Source organism: Channa argus, chromosome 1, assembly GCF_033026475.1.
Source record: "Channa argus isolate prfri chromosome 1, Channa argus male v1.0, whole genome shotgun sequence".
NCBI classification, from domain to species: Eukaryota; Metazoa; Chordata; class Actinopteri; order Anabantiformes; family Channidae; genus Channa; species Channa argus.
In genome coordinates, this window is record NC_090197.1 from 40413445 (window position 1) to 40435403 (window position 21959).

At 41.0% G+C, this 21959-nt stretch overlaps 2 protein-coding genes across 2 annotated transcripts; one reads left to right on the forward strand and one right to left on the reverse strand.

Moving 5' to 3' along the window:
* The first annotated feature begins 3618 nt into the window (after positions 1-3618).
* Positions 3619-9231, forward strand: got1 (glutamic-oxaloacetic transaminase 1, soluble). The gene is made up of 9 exons (XM_067520385.1): positions 3619-3820; positions 5673-5854; positions 5937-6060; positions 6361-6473; positions 6560-6664; positions 7087-7237; positions 7487-7652; positions 7753-7895; positions 8170-9231. Exons 1-9 carry the CDS (start codon positions 3712-3714, stop codon positions 8307-8309), a joined length of 1233 nt encoding a protein of 410 aa, XP_067376486.1. The 5' UTR covers positions 3619-3711; the 3' UTR covers positions 8310-9231.
* Positions 9232-9386: 155 nt separating this feature from the next.
* Positions 9387-20947, reverse strand: LOC137135761 (metal transporter CNNM1). The gene is made up of 10 exons (XM_067520325.1): positions 19082-20947; positions 15796-15939; positions 14636-14776; positions 14323-14492; positions 14042-14141; positions 13379-13521; positions 12679-12922; positions 12382-12486; positions 12090-12191; positions 9387-11642 (listed from the first exon to the last, which is right to left on the reverse strand). The coding sequence occupies exons 1-10, from the start codon at positions 20550-20552 to the stop codon at positions 11563-11565; spliced, it is 2700 nt and encodes an 899-aa protein (XP_067376426.1). The 5' UTR covers positions 20553-20947; the 3' UTR covers positions 9387-11562.
* Positions 20948-21959: the final 1012 nt, after the last annotated feature.

Genomic DNA, 21959 nt, shown 5'->3' on the forward strand with positions numbered 1-21959 from the left:
ACTGTTCATCAATAAATTAAACAAAACATGAAGTGTGAGTAAATGAGCGTAGGAGGTGCAGGTCGATTCTGTTGTCCAGACTACAGATCTAAACTAGCTTCTTGCCCACGTGTCCAGTTTTTCTACTAAGATGAGTTAACTGGATTTGAGCTGTATAGCTATATAGTTATTGTACAGGTATGTCAGCAATATTGGCCTTCTCATTTAACTCTTTGCATGAGAGTTCCCATTTGGTAAGGATCCATATACAACTAAGACATTTGTATTTTAGTATATCTAAAACAATGAGTCAAGTGTGTACCTCTGATAGGATGTCTGATAAGTAAGGATTATATCATATGTACAATAGAATTTGTATGTATTACATGTTCAGGTGTGTACATTCTTGGCCTTTTGTGTAGATGTACACAGAGAGCACAGGCTCCCTGTTGGTAAAAAAAACAAACTGATTTCATCTCCTGATATCAACTGAAGCACACAATGACATGTGCACACACAAACGTGAATATACACACAAATACACTAGTAGGAATGTAGTCAGACGCTGATGTCTGTTGTTGTGTGCATGCTCCGTCAGTCATTGGACTTCACAGGGAGCAACAGGGAGGTCCTGTGCTCTTTGTTGTTGCTGTGTCTAGTCTCTCGCTGGAGAATAGATGACACTGTCTTTGGAAAACAAACACGGCAGAAAGCTGAAAAGGTGGTCACTCACCACGGCTTTCTGACCCAGAGACACAGGGGCCATTGCAACAAGTGAGCAACACTGCAATGCCCCCCTGGAATGTGCCACGGCGTGTGTGTCTGTGCACACGCTCCTGTTTGTGTTTCAGTGATACCACAGCTGGAATGTGTCTTGTGCCTGAATCTGTGCCTTTGTGTGTTTCCGTGTCAGCGTCATACAGCAACAATTATAACCTGCATGCAAAATGAAAACACTGTGATAACAAAAACCTTGTTAGCACTAGTCTTTTTTTTTTGTTTTTTTTTATCATACTTGCATTACATTGCTAGGTGCCAAAATAAATGTTCCACATATCAATGTCAAGGAAATGCAGAGAAAGTGCTTTTAAATGTTTGGCTGACTAGCTCATTGATCTGGACGTGGCATACTCTTCCTATGGGCACTGTCTTGCCAGAGGCTACTCCTGTCACTCTCTGCTCTGACTCACACGTCACATCACAGCCCAGACTGTGGCCTCGGGGGCTCCCCGGTACGTACACACCAAACCCTGCCCTGGGCCCCCGAGCCTTGTTCTGGAAGCTCAAATCCCATAATTGCAGGGCTGACAGTGATAGCTAACATACGAGACACCCTCACCTGGTTGGAAAGAATGAAAACATCTACTGTCAAAGAGCGGAGAAGAGTGGGGGTGGTACCAGGTAAGGGAAAAGTGAGCAACATCTGGGACAAAATGGAGAGAAAATAGTAACTCGGTATTCTGTAATAACTGGAATTAGGATTAATTGTAACACTTTTGTAAAGTTTATAAGGAATTTATGTTGTGTAATTGATGCGTTATAAATGAGTGATTCATTCATATTTGAATAAAAAGAAATTAAACAAAAACTTACATTTTAGTCAAACGCCAAATATCTTTGGCCTGTGTATAACCCCCAAAAGCATGACTTGTACTGTCCTCTCAGCTTGCTCTTTAGTTCATAATGTCCGTTGGCCATGAAAGTATTCCACACCCAACAGTTTGCTCCAGTACTTTCACCAGCCAGTTGTGTGCTTTGTCTGTCTTCTGCTCATCAGTTTGTGGCCCATGTGTATATCAAAACTTTTCCACTGAAAGGGCCGCCTGCTGCACCTGAAAACCATGCTGACAAGGGCGTAAGACTAAAAACTAAACTAAACAAAAACAAATAAAAGCAGAGGAATGATGCCAAAACACTTTTTAATTAAATGACATTTTGCATGTATAACTCCATTCCCAAATCACAAGTTTGCCCCCGTCGTCTTTACAATCTGTACAAAAACAACATTCTCAGCCTTAGGCCGTCCAATCAAATAAGGAGTGAGTCCCTTAAAATTGCTTTAAAAGGGAGAAAAGTTGAAGAAATTGCAGGAAAAACAACAGCGGGAGGATGCTGGATGGACAGTCATCCACTAGAACACAACAGAGTAACAAAATAGAAGATCATAGCAATGCAGATTATAAATATTAATGAACATGAACTGCTAGTACAGAGATATTTATAAGTACAAGTATTACTGTACAACTTGATCAGTCAACGCAGTGAACTTTTATTTTCTAGAAGCACACCGAGCATGTCCAAAGTGAGAGCTGATCTACAAAACATTTTAAAGCTCATTGCAAATTGTAACTGCTCAACAAAACATGTGTTTATAAACATGTTAAACAGATACTTGAAGTTACCACAGAGCTCATTAAATTAATATACAAAGAAACATCTAATGTCAAACTTACATTATTGTGCACAATGAAGGTCAGGGATCATGGTCAGTAAGCTAAAACACACTTTTGTAAAGGTCCTCATTAACCATAAATAAAGACTCACAAGCTCTTCAAACATTATGTAATATTTTTGTAAACAGAGACTTTTAAGTATTAGTACTATCAACACATTTTGTTTCAAAGTATCAAAAGTAAAGGCACTTTATTTACAGAATACTCATTAATTCTAGAGTTCAATATTGTTGTACGAATACACAAATAGGTTAGTGCTGAATCATTCATACGTAATTTTAGCATTGCAGCTTGTTCAATCTATAACATAGCATCAATACATCATCAACGTAGTTCAAAAGTATAGTTCTGGGCACTTGGCTACATACTGTAGTCACTGAGACACTTGGCTACACACTGTAGCCAAGTGTCTCAGTGTGTTTTACCATTGCCAAGTTTATCTACACACTGGGTGAATCATGCAAAAGCCCCTTCTCTATTCCTCAGAATCGTTAAGAGCCAGCACTGGGGCCTCAGACGCATTGAGTCCTGCCTCAAGTTTAGCTGAAAAGCTTTCCAACAAAGGCACAGCGGGAGGGAGCAGGATGGAGTGGCCTTCATTTATCAACCACTTCACTTCCAGCAGACAGCTGTGGGGAGAGCACAGAGGAGCCGGGGTGTTTACACCATAGCTCAGCCGAGGCCCTCAGGACGGAACAGATGAAGACCTTTGCTCATAGTCATTTGGACAGTCTAACGTGCAGTCAGTCTGTCCCCAGCCTATAGTTTGAATACTGATTAGATGTACAGCCCAACCACTAAAGATGAAAATGAATCCATGTGAGACAATCATCTAGTTTGTGAGTCGTTTGTTTATGGGCTGTTTTATCAAATCCTGCAAAGCTGCAGAACAAACACATACCATCAGAGTTGGTCAGCGCAGTCATTACCAAGGTTTTGGCGCCACCTTCTGGCCATAACTCCTTACTGCATTACCATACTGAGGCTACACGCCGAGGTTTATTAATTAGCCAACAGCGCCTGTGTGTGTGTGTGTGTGTGTGTGTGTGTGTGTGTGTGTGTGTGTGTGTGTGTGTGTATGTGTGTGCTTTCTTGAACTTTGACCTAGGCGGGATAAGAACTGCGATTGGTTTGGAAGAGGCATCTAGATTGCTATTGGTAAATCCGCTCAAGCCCACTTTCCAATCCCCAAATGTGACTCGAAGGTGAAAGTCCTGCTTTATCCCGTGAGCTGCTGGTTGCTCATTGTTGCCAGTCTCCAGTAAAGTCATCAACAGCCATGTCGATATTTTGCGACGTCCCCCAAGCAGCTCCTGTAGCTGTCTTCAAGCTAATACAGGACTTCAATAATGACCAATGTCCCACCAAGGTGAACCTCGGAGTGGGAGGTAAGTGAGCGACAGTCAGGTAACGTAAAACAGGTGTAACGGTATCCCAGAGCAACCAGCTTGCTGCAGCCGTTACGTTACAGTACGTTATGAGACCTATTTCATTCTGAGACCTGTGGAGGAAGTTATTATGCGACACATTGTATTTTAAAACACTTATCAAAATAAGCTTCTTTCATCTAAATATAGCGTCACTGACGCCGATGAAAAAGGTTATAGACGAATATAAAATTATACAATATCCTAAAATATTTAAAACATCTTGATATTTCTTACCATAATATTTATACAATATTGTATATCTGACAACATATGGCCAAACGGCTTCTTTAACTCTAGCATGGTAGTCAGTGGGTCACAATTTAATGAGATCACAATGAAGGTAAAAACAACTGCTCAACTAATCTGTCCATGCACCTTGCTGCCTAGTCAGTCCACAGAAAGTGCTGATTGCAACTTCATTGATAATGTTCCTTCATTGTGTAACAATGTTGCACAAAGTGGAATCGCCTCTGGTTTTTCTCTTCCTGTTTTTCTCTCTCTCCCATCTTGTTTCAGCTGGGCAAAATAACCTCTCAGTCTGTGGAGAGGACAGTCAGCGGGACTATTGCTACAAACTTCAAGTGTTTCGCATGAGTTTAAATACATATAAGTCATGCTTCTTTCCTGAAGTGAGCAAATGACAGGTTTCAGTCCTCAGTACAGCTGTTTTCAGTGTTAATCCTATTAAACGTAGTAACCCTTGCTTCTTACTGTACACTGCAAAGGAACAGTGAGAGAAACATTGCTTAGCTGTGTTGTAGTAGTGTTTTAACAACACTGCTCAGCAGGACGAGTTCACCTGACTCCCATAATAAGTAATGGAGGCCCAGGTCTCATTATCTTCTTCTGTCTGCAAGACTCTGGATGGTCCTCATGTACTGGGCAGCTTGGAAATATAGGCCACATCGTGTGATATGTCATATTTATTAAAAATCACAGTGAGAACTGAAACAAGTAATGAACAGTTCAATGAAAATTAATCAGTTGATATTTTGAGACTCCACTACTTCCTTTTTTTCAATCAAAAAAACGGCACAAAATGAACTAATGCCAGTTTCTTAGTCATGAGAATTTGTTACTTTTCCTTATCTTATGTTATAATAAACTGAATATGTTTTTTTGAGACATCATTAAAAAAATCTTCAGTTTTCATTACATTACTCACATTTTAGAGAATAACCGATTAACCTGAAAAACTATCCATAGAATTGTGAATGAAGGAGGATTGGTAAATCATTTTTACAGAAGCCAATACCTTCAATGCCAGTGTAGAAGAAGAAACATATAGTTACTGCAGATGATATTTAACCTGAGAACAATTAGTGTGTTGTAAAGCACGTTGATGGCGTCTGTTCTGAAGGTAAAAATTGTTTATCAGGTGCTGACATAAGTTCTGCTGCTGACCAAAAGAGATGAAAGTGCGTGTGTGTGTCATATCTTTGAAGCGATCCTGCCAGAGTCAGCTTTACAGTAATAAGATTTGACCCAGTACCAAGTGCATTAACAAGAAAAACGTGAGTTCTATTTAATTTAGTCCTTTAAAAATAGTTGTGAAATTGTAAAATCAGAAATCTAAAGCTTAGCAGGTGCAAATATTTGCCTCACAGGGTATCATAATATATGCTGACAAGCCTATTTCAAGTTATTATTATTTAGGGCAATATAATAGTATTTATTAACTTCACCTAAATGTTGCTGAGAAGAGTGAGATTCTTAGCAACTGTGTTTTGAACTACATCAAGGCCTGTTTCTATTACTACATATTTCACTTTTTTGTGTAATTTTGTCTTTCCTACATTGTTCCTTGCAGCATACCGGACAGACGAAGGCCAGCCATGGATTTTGCCTGTGGTGAAAAAGGTAGAAAAGATCATTGTGCAGGATGACAGGCTAAACCATGAATACCTGCCCATCCTCGGCCTGCATGAGTTCAGATCGTCAGCCTCAAAGATTGTTTTGGGAGATGACAGTCCTGCCATCAAGGAAAACAGGGTTTGTGTGGTAAAATAGTTTACAATGTTCACATTCCTTTTCTATTACATTTAAATTCACCGTTTGTTTCTGTCACTGGCAGGTTGGGGCTGTCCAATGTCTGGGTGGTACAGGGGCTTTGAAGATAGGAGCAGAGTTTCTCAGGCGTTTTTACAATGGAACCAACAACACCAAAACTCCTGTCTATGTGTCTACACCTACCTGGGGTACAACCATGCATACACACAGACAGTGTAAAAAATATTATAGTTCCTAGACAGTAGCTCCTTTCTTCAAGGACTTTGATCTTTGAATCTATAACAAAGAGTCCCAGACTCATTGTTGACTTTATACTCAGGAAGACTGCAGTGTTTTATTAATGAATGACAATGTTTACTGTCACTCCTTATCAGTGATCTTGATTCGGTTCGGATGTGGGAAGCATTTGTAAAACAAGATTCACCCTCGTATCAAGAGGAAACATACATAAGAAAATGAGAAGACAGATTGTTTTCCGTTTGTTGCAGAAAATCATAATAATCTATTCAGCAGTGCTGGGCTTGAGGATGTCCGACCATACAAGTACTGGGATGCAAAGAAAAGGGGTCTTGATTTGGCTGGTTTCCTTAGTGACTTGCAGGTAAGCAGTGTGTGTCCGATGCTTAAGCAGTTGTTTTCATGGGGAGTTTACTGTAGTATTATACTTCTTCTCTTTGCTTCTTGCAGAGTTGCCCAGAGCACTCCATTTTTGTTCTGCATGCCTGTGCCCATAATCCAACTGGCACAGATCCCACGCAGGAGCAATGGAAGCAGATTGCTGAAGTCATGATGGTACTGTACACAGACATGGACACAAATACAAACCGATACCACTGGGCCTCACCACTCATACACTTTAGAGCTTAGTGATAGCACAGTTATAGTGGAAGTCCAAAGACAAGCTTGTTAGGTTAACTGGTGAATCTAAATTGCTCGTAGGTGTGAATGTGAGTGTGAATGGCTGTGTTTGTCTGTTTGTGTTGGCCCTGAGATAGACTGGTGACCTGTCCAGGTTTTACCAGGATCCAGCCCCCAGCATCCCTGAACAGGATAGGTGGTTATAGATGATGAATGGATGTATGGAAGGTCACAGGGGTTATCATGGCTTGCAAATGTTGATATAGGTTTTGAGTGTAATTCATGACATGATTTTGCATCCTTAATTTTAATTACAGTACAATTATTGTTTGATCCTTTTTTCTGATCTTTTCCAGAGGAGGAACCTGTTTGCGTTTTTTGATTCTGCTTATCAGGGATTTGCCTCAGGCAATTTGGACAAAGATGCCTGGGCAGTCCGCTACTTTGTCTCGATGGGTTTTGAAATGTTCGTCGCCCAGTCGTTCTCCAAGAACTTTGGCCTTTACAGTAAGTGACCCCGGGGTGCATTGAGTTGTAGATTACATGACTGCAGAACATTCTTTGTAGTGTCCTTATTCACAATGTCTTTAGCAAAGCACCTAATATGAACACATTTTAGCAACAAAGAGTTATGGATGAGCCAGTAACTTTCTTACAGGCTCTTATTTACAGAAGCAAGGTCTCTAGTGGTTTTCAGAGCTGCCCCTTTTCTGCTAAAGGGACAGGTAAAAAGAATTTGTATGTTTGTCCCATCAGATGAGCGTGTAGGCAACCTGACTGTTGTAGCTCGTGATGCCGACAACCTGGTACGAATTCTGTCCCAGATGGAGAAGGTTGTAAGGACCACTTGGTCGAACCCACCGTCTCATGGAGCTCGGATTGTTGCCATCACTCTTAATTCTCCTGAGCTTTTCACTGAATGGTCAGCAAAAAGATTACCTTATGAAATATCAGCACTGCATAAGGTATTTTATGTATGACAATAATTAATTTTCTGATTTAACGTTATTCTTTGCCTTTAGGAAGGACAATGTTAAGACCATGGCCGACAGGGTATTACTGATGAGGGCTCAATTGAAAGCTAAGCTTCAAGCTCTGGGGACACCGGGGACCTGGGACCACATCACAGAGCAGATTGGCATGTTTAGCTTCACAGGCCTGAATCGTGAGTACAAAATCCAGCAGACCAGTAGTTGGACTTAACACTTGAAGTTGGTGCAGTTACACAAAAAAGCCTGAACTCCACTGAATGCCACTAAAAATGAGAAACAACAAAACACATACGTTACAGAGGGGGGACATAGGCAATGCACGTTGCTTTGTAAAATCACGTTTTTTTTTAACATTTGTTTATAATACTGCACGACATGTTTTCCTTTGACACACAGATGCTACTGTCTCATGAATAGTTAAATTGGGTTCTGCTGTTTTTCCTGCAGCCAAACAAGTAGAATATTTGACAAAGGAGAAACACGTCTACATAATGACCAGTGGCCGCATTAACATGTGCGGTTTGACCACCAAGAACATCAACTATGTGGCCGAGTCCATCCATGCAGCCGTCACCATGGTCCAGTAGAAGACTACACTACCGGCAGATCCCAGCTCTTCCTCTTTCCTGGCTCTGGGCTGATCTGATAACATGGATGGGATTCGTATCCAGCAGATTTCCTGGAGCAAACAGCTCCCGGGGTCTCTTTCACCTCTAAGCTTTCTGTATCTTTGATTAGCTTTAGGCTAAACATGTCCTGGACCTATTTTTCTACTGACTGCACAAAGACGTTATAGATCTTCATCTATAACATAGTTTCAAAATTATGAAAAGTATTATTTTGAGCGTAAATTGTGTTCTTAATTTCTCCTATTCTCTGTGTCTGTCACCTACTTATAGCATTTGAATCTTTTTTAACATGCCATGTACTGCATATGTGTGATTACGAAGAACATTTTAACAGGGTTTTTAAGAGGTTCTGTGACCATGTTGCAGTTTTACAATGTTTATTGTCAAACTGTTATGATTCATCCATTTTTTTAAGTGTTAACACACTTAAAACATTTTGCTTTGCCTAAGTGGCAGAAACTTGACCAAATTGATTTAATGTAGCCTCAATTAGTACATGCAATTTATTTACTATCCGTCATGAAGTAGCTGTACGATATCTGTTGCTGATCAAAAGTGAAGAAGAATTGAGTGTTAAGAAGATGTTTTTTAACTAGAAATATGTCATTTAGTAATGATACTGGGTTATAATTACCTCATGATTGATCGGTTTGTGGAGTGTTGTTTCCTCTTGTTGGCACAGTGAATGTCTGTGCTATTATGCAAGAGCCTCTTATCAGTGGTACAAACATACTAATCAACCTGTTTGCTATTGTATCAATGTGCACAGTACACCACTAAAAAAGTTGCACAATTAAGCAAATGGTTTGCAGCTGGAAATGTTCACATGAAACTATTCATATAAAACACTACTTTAATAAAGAACTTTGAATATTCTGTTCGTAATAGTGTCGTACATTAAGTATTGGGAATAGATTTGGTTTTAATTATAAGGTCCTGTGCCCCAAGCTTCCACACAAATCCTTTAAGGTCAAACAAATATGATAAACAAATAGACAAATGTGACTAGCGGAAACAAAATAAAATACACAAGAATAATAGTTTGTTAAATTTATTATTATTTTATGATTTTTCTCATATATAACATATGTTCTGTCTCTTGAGGTCTTTGGGTAACGTTTATAGTCATATGCATTTTACAAAATGTAACTTTTCCCAAACATTCTCTTCAACATTCTCTCACTCCTTACAAATATAAATCAGAGAAAAACCAGCTGAAAATATCCGAAAGTGTTCTGCTTAGCAATAGTTTCTGATTCGCAAAAAACTTCACTCAAAGTCAATTGTCAGATCAAAAGACTTGCTGTGTGTTCTGCGTGCACAAAGCGATCAATGTGAGCAGCTTGGCAGTGCAGTATCTTTGTACTTCCACAACCTTACCAGGCAGAATGTATTACATCAATGTGTGTGAGTGTTTCCAAACACCACCTGTGCATGTGCGTTTGTCTTTTCAGAGGGGTGGTGGCTTGACGTCAGTGTGCATCATATTGCTTTTTCCTCTTATATGTGTCTGTCTCTGTTCTGTTAACAAGAGTACCTGCCAAGATTTCACAATGTATTGGCTGCAACTGTCTCGTTTTAAAAAAGGGTCAAATTGTTATTTTATAATGATTGATTGAGCAAAACATAATTTCATTCATGCAGTATTTTAATAGCTAAATAAATGGCTTTGAAAAACTTTCAGTGTGCAGGCTTCTTCTTCCACCTCTTCAGCATGTACAGCTTCCTTTGATCTACCCCTCTGCAGCCATCACCCCCATCTGCTGTAAAGTTGAAAAATGTATAGCAATTTCTTTTGATCAATTTGCATCCTCCCTCTATTTTAGATCCATGTATTAAGACTTCAGGCTCCTCTTTAAAATTGATCTACGACCTACAGTGGTGTCAGATTTCATTAGGAAACACAGCACCGCTGTGGGGAGAAGTTACTGCTGACTGGAATAACCCCATGCATGCATCCTTGTACATAAGCATGCATAAGGAAAACCAGGGATTTCTACACGGGGTAAATCTACAGTAAAAGCAGCGTAAACAAACATGCAAATAGCAATTACTTCCTCGATAATACATACAATATCCAATAGTAGCAATATCCTAAAGTAGCTTATTGTTATTGGTGTATGCAGCTTTAATGTCTGAGATGAACTGTACACAGAAAAGTGGTTAATACAATTACTTATGCTAAGATGTCATGAAATTCTCTTTGAATATGATGATTCTCCTGCATGTTCTACTGAATGTAATGAAAAGACAGGTTGATGAATTCAAAAACACCATCTAGAGAAAAGGTGGATCGGTGAGGGTGTTAGATTGATAAAACAGTGAGCTAATGAGTTCAAGTTATATACCGTACAATACAGTATGTAAGATGACTTGTATTGCTATATTTTAATTACATTAGGTTTTTAAATAGGTAAGGAACTATTTGGTTTCTATCCCAGGTTGTTTTTATTGTGCATACCCCTCAAAGTTGCTGAGAGGTCAGTGTATACAATAAATAGTCATTCAAGCTAAGATATTATTTATGGCTTATTTTAAATAAATATTCTCTTTTCCTGTGGTGTAAGAAATGTGCTGTTGTTTAGTGCCTTTTTCTTCTAAGCCAGTGGTGTGTTGGCTTTTGGTGGCAGTAGGTGGCACCCTTATAGAACATTAGGACAGTCTCCTGTATGTATATATGTATGTCATACAGTATGTGGAACTGTGTCATAATAATAATAACAAATAATGAATACTGTTGTATTCATTGTTTGACCAATTAAATGGTCAAAGTTGGCTCAGATATGATGTAAGTACCTTATTGGTTTTCTCCATATTTGGAGATCTCATTGGAGATCTATTATGCAGTTGTAACCTTGTGGCTTAAATGAGATGGCTAAACACTATAAATACAATAACACAGCATGTGAATAAAACCTGCAGGTCCATACAGTCTAGTGTAAGGCTGGATAAATCCGATGCTATGTGGTTTAGGTTTCTCCAGTGTCCTATGTCTGTCAATGACCTGGACGTTATTTTAGGTTGTGAAGTCTGGCAAATTTGGGGCAGTGTGTGTCAGTAAGGACCTGAGTATTATCAGTGTCTACAGCTGGTAGGATGGCTTGGAGAGAGGGAGTCTGTGAGGGGACGATTGGCTGGCGAGGCTACCCAGCGAATGACAAAGAGAAAAACGACAGTGTGCGATTCATGCCTCTTCCTCAGTGTCACTGTGCTAGCTTGTCATTGATGGTTGCTCTGAGCCTTCCTCCAAACTCTTTTCCCCTTCTCGAGACTTTTTTCGCCTCTTGTTACCTAGAAATGGAGGAGAACATGAACTGAAATTTAGGTAAGTCGATGCTGGTTAAAATACTTGCCCGAAAATGCAGCTGCATGAGATCTCTCTGGCTTTTCTCATCTTTACATTTGTTTAACTGCAGATAAAAGCAACTGTTACTAAACTAATTTACATTTTCCAGTACAGGAATGACCATCGTCTGTATTCAGCCCACATATCAGGTCATATCACACGTCAATAATAAAAGATAAATAAGTCATGTTTTATCTGAGCCAAAAGGGACAGTTGCATCTGGAAAATCTGCGCAGCAGGAAGGAGTAGGTTGCAGCAAAGGACACAACAGATCCCTTGTTGCTAAGATACACCCAGCTCCATTGCTATGTCTGACAGTATAGTTTGGGCACATCTGACAGTATGTGTGGGTGTGCTGCAGCATCAGTGTTCATGACAAATGGCTCACTCACTCAATTTACGCAAAAGCTTCTTTCCTATGTTCTCCTCAGAGCTGGACAGTGACAGAGAGCTGATGAAGGGAGAGGTGGATGGCTGAGACTCTGTTGGCACATCTAAAAGTTTAAGAGATAAGAATAAGACAGAAGGTACAGAGGAGAAATGACAAAATACATGGAATCAGGCAGGAGAATATTCAGCCTATAACATAAATTCTGTGGCAGGGGGCAGCTTTATAAGGTGGAAGTGACAGCTTTTATAGCAATACTGCAAAGTTTTTAGGATTCAACGGTGAGCAACACTCACCATTCTCTCCATAACTGTCCGGCTTGTCCTCGTGAATGTAGGGAATCTCGTCCATTCGGAGGAACACAGTATCATTTGGACTTCTTTGCCCATCAGATTTGCTGCCTGTGAAGCAGAATCAGACAAAGCAGCCTTAAGGTAAACATATTTAGTGAGATATTGTGTTGTAAAAGACAGTGAAACCTGGTGTCTGACCAGTGATTTGTCAAAATGAGTCAAACACACAAACTGGTTCGTATGTTACTCACAGGAAGCATATGTATTGTGGGATAACCTTTGGGCATCTACAATACTTACGAACAATACGGTTTCTTTCATTGAGCTGGAAGGTACTGCGAAGGCCACCGTGGGGATGGAGATGTGCAAGGCGTGCCAGCCCAAGTCGAGTGTGTGTGTGTGTTAGGGGGAGGGCGATGCTGTGTGAGCGAGCCTCCGGAGCTGTAGGCCTCCCCTTAGCCCCAGGATCCACGGGGTCTGGGGTCTGAGGGGAGCTGTCCATCCTGGTGGCTGTCAGGGCATTCTGGTAGTGGTTCCTGCTAATCTGTAGAGACATGAAAAGCAAGTTTTCTCATGAGGATCAACTTTGTGTGTGCATGTACGGTGGCATCTGTGCCTACAGAACCCCAGTGCACGTGGACAGGAGGAAACCTGGACTGTTTTCAAGTAAGGAGGGAAGTAAAGTGAGAGGGCAAATCTGTCTTTAAGGCAAAAAATGTTTACTATTGGACCTCAATTATCCGTAGTGATTAAAGGTTTTTAGAAGGGAGAGCAAGAACGTGGATATCTGTGTTCAGTCAGAATCCGGGATTAGGAAATATCAAAGGCAAAGAATGCACCAGAGGAAGAGTCTGCATTTTTGGTTAATTCAAAGATTAAATGGAGGAGCTTAAAAATGCAGTGGCTTGCATGTGCTCCCGGTTTTGACTTTGAGTGTGGAGGAAATTAGGTATTTGAGTGTATAATGAGAGGGGTTGATTTTTGTGGCTGTGTATGTAACCTTGATGATCTGCAGGTCTGTGAGCTGTCGAACTGAGTAGTCTGGTAAGTAGACTACTCCTGTAGTGAGCTGACCCACGCTGCCTCCACTCAGTAATGAATCTGATTGGTTCAGGCCACTGCTCCGGGAACTGTACCTATGAACTGAACAGAACACAAGTAGAAAAGTTGTGCAACATCATTATTGGGTCAAAAAAAGCAGTGTGAAAAGAGTTCACCCAATTCTATCAAAATGCTCTTTCATTTCAAGTTCCTGTTTCTGTTTCAAATGGGAGGAATTTTTAAAATATTGAAATATTTGAAAACTTTTTATGGAGTCTTCCAGAAAACTTACTCTAAGCAGCACACGTGAAAAACATGGACACAAAGTCGCACAAGAAACAGACAGAGAGAGAGGAGGGGGAAGATTAAAGCTGGATTTCACATAATCCTGTGCAGGTCATGCCCTTTCTACTGGGAAATTTTCTGAAATCACTTCTTTTAATTAATTACTTTCTATGGCTGTTGCTGCTCCTGCAGGCTGATGCTACACAGACACTAGACTGTAAAAACACCTCCGTTACGAGTTTTTTTTTTAAATATTGTTTACATCTCTATGTTGTCATCATTATTCCCATTGTCATTGTTATAGAATTATTGATCTGTTATATGTGCACTTACTTACCAGTGGGCAGGGGTGGAATGAGTGCTGGCATGCCATAATAGGAAAACGCTCCATTTTCAAAGCGCAGAGCCTCCTTTCCTATCTCTACTTCCACTCGTCCCTGCAATGTGAACACAGCCATTTACACGCATTAGGTCTGAACTCTACGTTCACGGTGTGAACAATGAATTGATTACTCATATAATGGAGTCGCCCACACAGGAAATATAAACACTATCATTTCGATCACTAATTAACACGTTTCAACAATTCACTGCCTTTTTTGTCAGTTTGGGATTCACCTGCAGGATGAGGACAAAGTAGTCGATAGGTTTATTTCTCTGGAAGAGGTAGTGTTGAGGAGCGTGTTTGTTCTTTGGGTTGAACTTGAGTTCCTGCACAACACTGGGATGTTTGATAAGACGCAGCAAGATCTTCTCAGACAGGTGACATGGCCTAAAAGGCTCCACCTCTATGAGATAGACACCAAATAAACACACAAGAGCAAACCAAAATGGGAGTCAAAGAAAGAATTTACCTTTCATATTTTATCCAGCAATTTATGTGCATGCAAGAATACTATTCATGCAGCAATAAACAAAAATGAAGTTCTACCTGTTGCCAGGAAACGGTGTGTTGCAAGCAACAACTGGGGTGAGATCTTAACCTTCAGCTCATTTTCTGCCAGTTTGAAAATAGAAAAATCCTGCTGTTTCCTCTCATGGTTGGATACCCTCCTTTTGGTCCGATTATCAGCTATGGACACACACAGTTTGCAATTTCTTTAAAGTGAATGGTACAGAAGAAAAGTGTGACCGATGTCAATTTACTACATATGCTACACACTGTAAATACAATGGTCTTATCCACAAAAGGAATTAACAGCCACTGATCGCATTAGTGGATGCAGTCTTATGCAAGACCCTATACATTTCTAGATAGCTCATGACAATCCACTTCTGTGGATGAGTGCAGATGAGAGAAATGTTAAATTTATTTCACTGATGACACTCTAGCCTGAAGTGCAAAGCCTGACGAGATTAGCTGCTCTGTGCCATACATGGCTTACACACATCTTCATATGCGCATATAGACACACAAGAAGCCCAGAGTCTCTGAACACCCACACAAGTGCACCCATGACAAAGACTGTGACACATACTCTGTAATTACAACTGTTACACGCTACAGATTGTTCTCTTCCTCTGCTATCGTGATTTTGTTTTGTGGAAACGTATAATTACAGTCATTTTACCATAATATCCAAATACTAAAATTCAGTGAGTGAAGGGAAAGCACAGAGCAGATTAGATATGAAGTGAAGGAAGAGTGGCATTTAAATTCTGTCTGTGGAGAACCTTTCTAGCCAATTAAATATGAGCGGATTATGATGATTATCTGTGAGACTGAGCCATTTATTTTCATTATTAAATTATCCATCGGCAAAGAGCTTGGTACAACATGGGAGAGAAGGTGAGATCAATAGTTTAATGAGAAATCAGGAGGGTAGATGGTACAAAAATAAAACTGCAATGCACTATTCACACTACAGTTCCACTAGTAAAATCTCTAATAATTACTGTGTAAATATATTCTGTCACATTGAGCCTTTTCCAGAAAGGTTGTTCACCATAGAGCTGAACAGCCTGTCAGCTACTGTGACAAGCTGAAAGAAAATCTATTGAGTATGGAATCTTGGGAGTTGATTTACAGCTGATGCAATGGTGATTTTGACAACTCAAAAATTAATCAGCATGTTTATTCATCATACATACTGTACAGGTCTGTCTCATCCACAATCTCAGACTTGATGATCTCTTCAATGACGTCCTCCAGGGTAATGATGCCCATCACTTCATAGAAGGGGTCCCCCTCTCCCTCACTGTTAACCCTCTGCACCACAGCTAGGTGGGATTTACCTGCAATTATTGGAAATGCAAAAGGATGGAGAAGTAGTGAATGGATGTTCATGCTAAAAACTGCTCAGGCAAAGGGTTGAGAGGTAACGTCACCAGATAAAAATAACATGAATCAACAGCCTCCAACTGGATCTGTGCAGTCAAGTCAGCATTACTACACCAACTGGAGAACAGAGGACATAAACGCAGGAGAGGTTTATCTAAGTGTTTTAATTTGAAATCATTTCAATGTCAGGATTACCCTGGTGTATGTGTGTGGGACTCAGTCAAGTAGTAACTGGGCATTGGGAGATTAGTCTGGAGACACTTTGACAGTTCTTGGCCCTTATGTAAATACTGAGATTATGCAATCAGTCTGGAAATGCTTGCATCTGCTGACTAAACTGACCGTGTTGCTGCCACCTCTGTAAGCCACACATACACTACACGCCATGCACACATACACACTGTACACATCCATGACAGACCCAGCACTACCACTCAGTGTTTGGCGGAACATGACAAGCCTGCCAGATAAAATGGCACAGCCAGCCAACAGCATCTCTAGAGTCTGTTGATAAAGCAAATGTGACAAGTAGCCAACGTTGCCAACATCACAAGGAGAGAGTAACGGGAAAAAAAGAGCGTAAACAAAGCCACCATTGGACTAGCTGCAATGCTAGCTAGTTGTTACATATACACGTTTTTCCATATTGAATTTCTATTAAATAATAAAGAGAAAAATACTATTCTGCTTAATGTATTTTACACTTGTAGAGTATCTTACATGTCTTTTGTCTTGTTACAGTAGGCTGGTGACAAGTAAGTGATCTAGCCAAATTTAGAATGTTACTGAAACAGACACTTCAGTGGTGACATATGAACAGTCTCCAACTTCGAACAAATCAGTGGCTCATGTGAGATGGGATGATTTAGGGGATCACTGCTAAGGGATAAAATGGATCAAATTCTTTAATCCACTGCAACAAGAAAAAAAAAAGCTTATTGACTGGCAGGCACTCGTCAAAAACTGTGGCTGACATTGTACTCCGAGCTCAGGTCAGCTTGTCTGAAGAGTTCAGGTAAGTCGGAGGTGGATTTGCCCTCAGCTGCTGATGTGCCCAGGCAGGCACTGCATTACATCATTCACATGTTACATAATACTCTTGCAGAGTGGCACACACACACACACACACACACACACACTTACCAGACTCACATAGACACACATGCCTGGAGCAAAACTGGGTCTACCATAGATGTCCCTTTTACAAATGTTTCTGCCTGGCCAGTTTCTAGGCTCCTCCAATCTATTTTTTAACTCCAAGTGTAATTTAAAATCATAGGTAATGTCTGCATGTATATTATGTACATTATACTATCTATGTATGTCTGTAAACATTACGGCCATACAGTACTATGGAAGAAAACCACAGCAATTTTCCTTTTCAATTCAACAGTGTAAGAAAGAAGCTGGATTAGCTCCATCTTAACCAATTTTTTATTTCAAATATTGCATGCACTAATACTACAGATCAAATACCCCATATAATATAACACTGAGAGGGACCATTCTGCTTTACCATGATACTTTAGGTAGCATATTAAGTGTTCCTAATACTTCCTCCAGTAAAATAAATGCTAAATGGTAAATGGTCTGCACTTATATAGCACTTTTCTACCTATTGGTACTCAAAGTGCTTTAATAAGTGTTAAAATAAGTGTGGCTACACCTTTCACCAATTACAGACATAGGTTTTGCGTTACCAATAAACCTTGCCATGAAACCAGAAATGTAAGTAAAGAATATAGCCTATAGTTTGACAACTGATTAAATCATATATATTTTCCAAACCTCAGCACGTTTGAAATCCTCCCTTCTGTTTCTTACATGACTGCTGACATTTCCATCCTTTCTCCTAACACAGCCCTCAGCCCTGCCCATCACCCTTCCCAGTGAGACATCCTCACAGATTTCAGCCTGGCGTCATGAACAGTGGGAGGCTTTAATTCATAAGAGCTAAGTAGGAAGGAAGGGAGAGGGGAAGGGAAAGGTTAGAGCTGAATTTTTCATGGTTGCTCTGCAGGCTTGGGTGGCGATGACCTACAGGGAGGGAGAAGTTTCATAGTCACTCTGAGCTGACAAGTAGGTGCACACAAACCATTTAAAAGGTGATGAATGACTTCACCTTTCTACCTTATTTATAAATAACAATATGGAAGCACATGCAAACATATAATCAAACCCAAATCCATGATTCACTTGTGTCAAACCAAAGCTGTCACTTATAATCCTAAACAAGATGCAGCAGAACACCTTCTGACCTGTAAGTCTATATCATAACCCTGCCAAACCCACACAGCACCATCACCCCCTTTCACATTAAGATCGGACCGCCACTAGACAGACATCAATTGAGTTTTCATTGTCATAAAACAAATTTAGATTTTAATAATCACAAAATTACAAAATTGCAGATAAAGTCCTTACATGATACTTTTTCCTGCCCATGTTTCATGTGATGCACTCAGGAGAGCGGTTTGAACTGTTGACTGTACTGAGTATAGATTCAAAATCATATTCAGCGTTATCACCACGACTGAATGAGGTCCTTACGCTAAACTACACTTATCAGACAAAACAAAAGACAGGACTCAGACACTGAAAGAGAGGGTGTGATAATATTTATTGACTCTACTGCCATTCCAGTGAGGGCTATGTCCTTTCTGAAGCAGTTCAGTGCTACAATAAACCGTAGATCTGATGCACATGTAGAAAAAGGGCACAAGCAGCGGTGGCTGGAGGCAGATGGAGTTCAGGGGGTTGCTGTCATGGGAAAAGGACTTTTACTACATAAATTAGATAGATAACCCCACTCCGGTCCTTGGTAGCCTCTGACCTGTGGTTGAACCACACTGACTGCATGACACTGTATTAAATTTCACATATGGCTCTCACTGGTCTGGGGATCAAAGGGCTTTACTTGCAGCTCCACTGTGAACCAATGAACTGATGTGTATGACTTCGGGATTGAACATTTTTAAGTGTACAGTCACTTCAAAGGATATACTTCCAAAACGTATGGAGCCTCACACACTTAACAGAGGCTTATTATTATTATTTAGAAATCACTTATAAGTCCAGACTTTAGAGATAACTTACCTCTCTTGAATTCATCAAGCATCACATCCAGCTTAGTGTCATTGAACACGCAGTGCATGGGATGCTTGTAAAACTGAGTAATTGTTTTCAGAGGAGTGCAATCGTCAGGATCCACGAAGGCCAAGTCTTTGACAAACAGGATATCCACAATGTTGGACCTCTCATTCTCGTAAACCGGGATCCGGGTAAATCCGCTCTGCATCACGTCGGACATTGTGCAGAAATCCAGCACGGCGTCCGAAGACAGCATGTAGCAGTCTGACAGCGGGGTCAATACATCCTCTACAGTCTTGGTTCTCAGTTCCAGCGCTCCCTGGATGATGTTGAGCTCCTCTTTGACCAGGTCGTGGTACGGGTCTGTGACGCGGAGCATGGCCATCAACTTTTCCCTGGTGTAAAAGTTGCTGATCTCTTGGTGCAGCATAATGTCCAGTATCTTGGAGACTGGGTAGGCGATGGGGAAAAACACCAGCATCAGCAGGCGGGTCGCACAGAGGGTCTTGGAGGCGATTGCGAGACTGTGCCTGGACGCCACAGAGTGAGGTAAAATCTCGCCAATAAAGAATATGCCGAAAGTACACGAGGCCGTTGAGAGAGCAGTCATTCCTAAGATCTGGCACATCCACACCACAAAGTATGTGTTTGTGAGGACGTTTCCCAGCACCACAGTGCAAAGAATGTAATTTCCATGTTTACGCACTGACTCTATTTTCTGTGCGTATTTTTGTTCCTTCTCTGTGCCACTGTTCTGCAGAACCCGCAGCTCCACTGGGTCAAGGGCCAGCATGCTGATGTTCAGGCCGCTGCAGAGCGCAGAGAGTCCCAGCAAGAGCACAGAGACACCCGCCTGGAGCCAAACATCTGCCTCTGGAGGTCTCTCCACCACTGCCAACCAAAAGTCTTTGGTGCTAAAATGCTCCCATTTCACTCCATCAAAGGCGCACATGGAATAGTATTTGATCACCTCACCTCTTCGCAGGTCTTTGGCGAGCAGCTCCATCAAAACAGAGTTGTGACTTGAGGTGGATCTGAAGGAGCCCAGCAGCTCGATGTCAGAGCTCCGGGAGTTCTCCTCTTCGCATGGGTTCCCTTTGGAGCGGAGCCGCCTCTCTGCATCCCCGCTGTCGCCACCAGGTTCCTCTATAAACGCTATCCACGGAGCGGCAGGCGCTGAGTCAAGTCTGCCGCTGATGTTCAAGCTGTTGGGATGCTCTGTATCTGGATATGGGGAGTAGTAAACCCTAAGTATGAAGCGAGTCCCCTCGGTGGCTCTCAGTATGCCATCCTGCACGGACAGATCTCCGCTCTGGGTGTCCTCCGGCCGGACACCGAGCAGCGCTTCAGTCGGGGCCGGCAGTGTTGAGAGGGTGACGGTGAGAATGAGGAGAGTGAGCCGGCGCGGATGCAGGATGCAGCACAGAGCATCCGCAGCATCCGCAGCCATCATGCTAAATGAACTACTGAAGGGCATGGGAGAGCTGGATCACGTGGTCGGCAGATGGACTAGATGGAGCAGCTGGGTGGCCATATCCACGAAGGAGAGAGAGAGAGGGAGAGAGAACGGGAGGAGGAGGGGGCACCGAAGTGCTGAAATATACGTGACCACCATGACGTAGGCCTACTTGATTTGCTTTTTGCCACTTTCTAAAAATAGAAAGCAGGAAATGCTTAATTTTTAGTAATTATTGTGATACACCCGGGATCAAACAATATTTACAACTACAAGGAAGATTTAATAGACTAAAACGCCACATTAATCGAATATTCTGCAAATATCAGTGCAATCTGTTGTTCGCAAACATCCAAAAGCAGAAATGTTCCGGTGCTGAAATACCCACTAGATGGCGGTGCTATCCCCTGTTTCAGTGCAGCTCCTCATCATGTAACCTACAGTAGACTTCAAATTTATGCAGATAGAGCGGGTAACCAGAGTGGATTCAGTTATTTGTCATCAAAGTTTTATTGTCAGAATTTGCATCCATTATAAAAGTAAGCGACGTAATTGTATGCATAATTTATAAGCACATATTATTGCATTTAGATTTTTTAAATGCAGCTTTTGACGGGCCACTGCATTATTTTTCATCTCTTGGGAGATATACAAAAACAACGACTTATTAATCAGACTAACATAGTCTTAGTAGGAAAATGAATGTAACACAAATTCAGTAATACAAGGGCAGTGTTGTCTAGAACTCCAGCAGGAAATATCATTATTATCTCGAACATACAGTAAGCCCTCATACAGTGGAGGCCGAAGATTAGTCTGACGGTTTTACGAAGTAGAAACCTGGAGGTGAGACAGAGTCCTGCCAGGTTTGAAACACTTCAACATTCTCTGCTTTCCATCAGTCACACATCCACCATAACATTTCGGGGGGAACTCCTTTGCACACATGGAACAGAAAAAACTGGGCTTCCGAGTACCAGAAGTAAAATAAGCATTAGCCTATTTAATTAATTCCTTCTTGTCTGCACTTTTCATCGGAGTGCAGAAAGTTAACCTGCAGGTAAACCAGCCCATCACATTTATCCGATTAAGGCTCATAACGTCCTCTAGGAAAAAAAACCATGCGTTCAATTTGTCAGTTTGTGTGTCAGTAAAAATGCTTACGATTTTTATTCCCCTAAAATATCTGTACTTTTTCTCATTTTAAACGTTATTTCTCTTTGCCGATAGTAACACCAACGGAAACACACAGAGGAAACTCACAGTAGGTGGCCAAATAAAAGAACAGTTGGTTCCCAACGAAAAATCACTGTTGGTTATCTACAGAATTAAACCTAGTTCCTTTAAGAAATTCAAAACGCCCTAAAATGATATTCTGCCACATAAATAATTAATTTATTGGTAGCTTTCCTTTTAATTCTCCTGCTT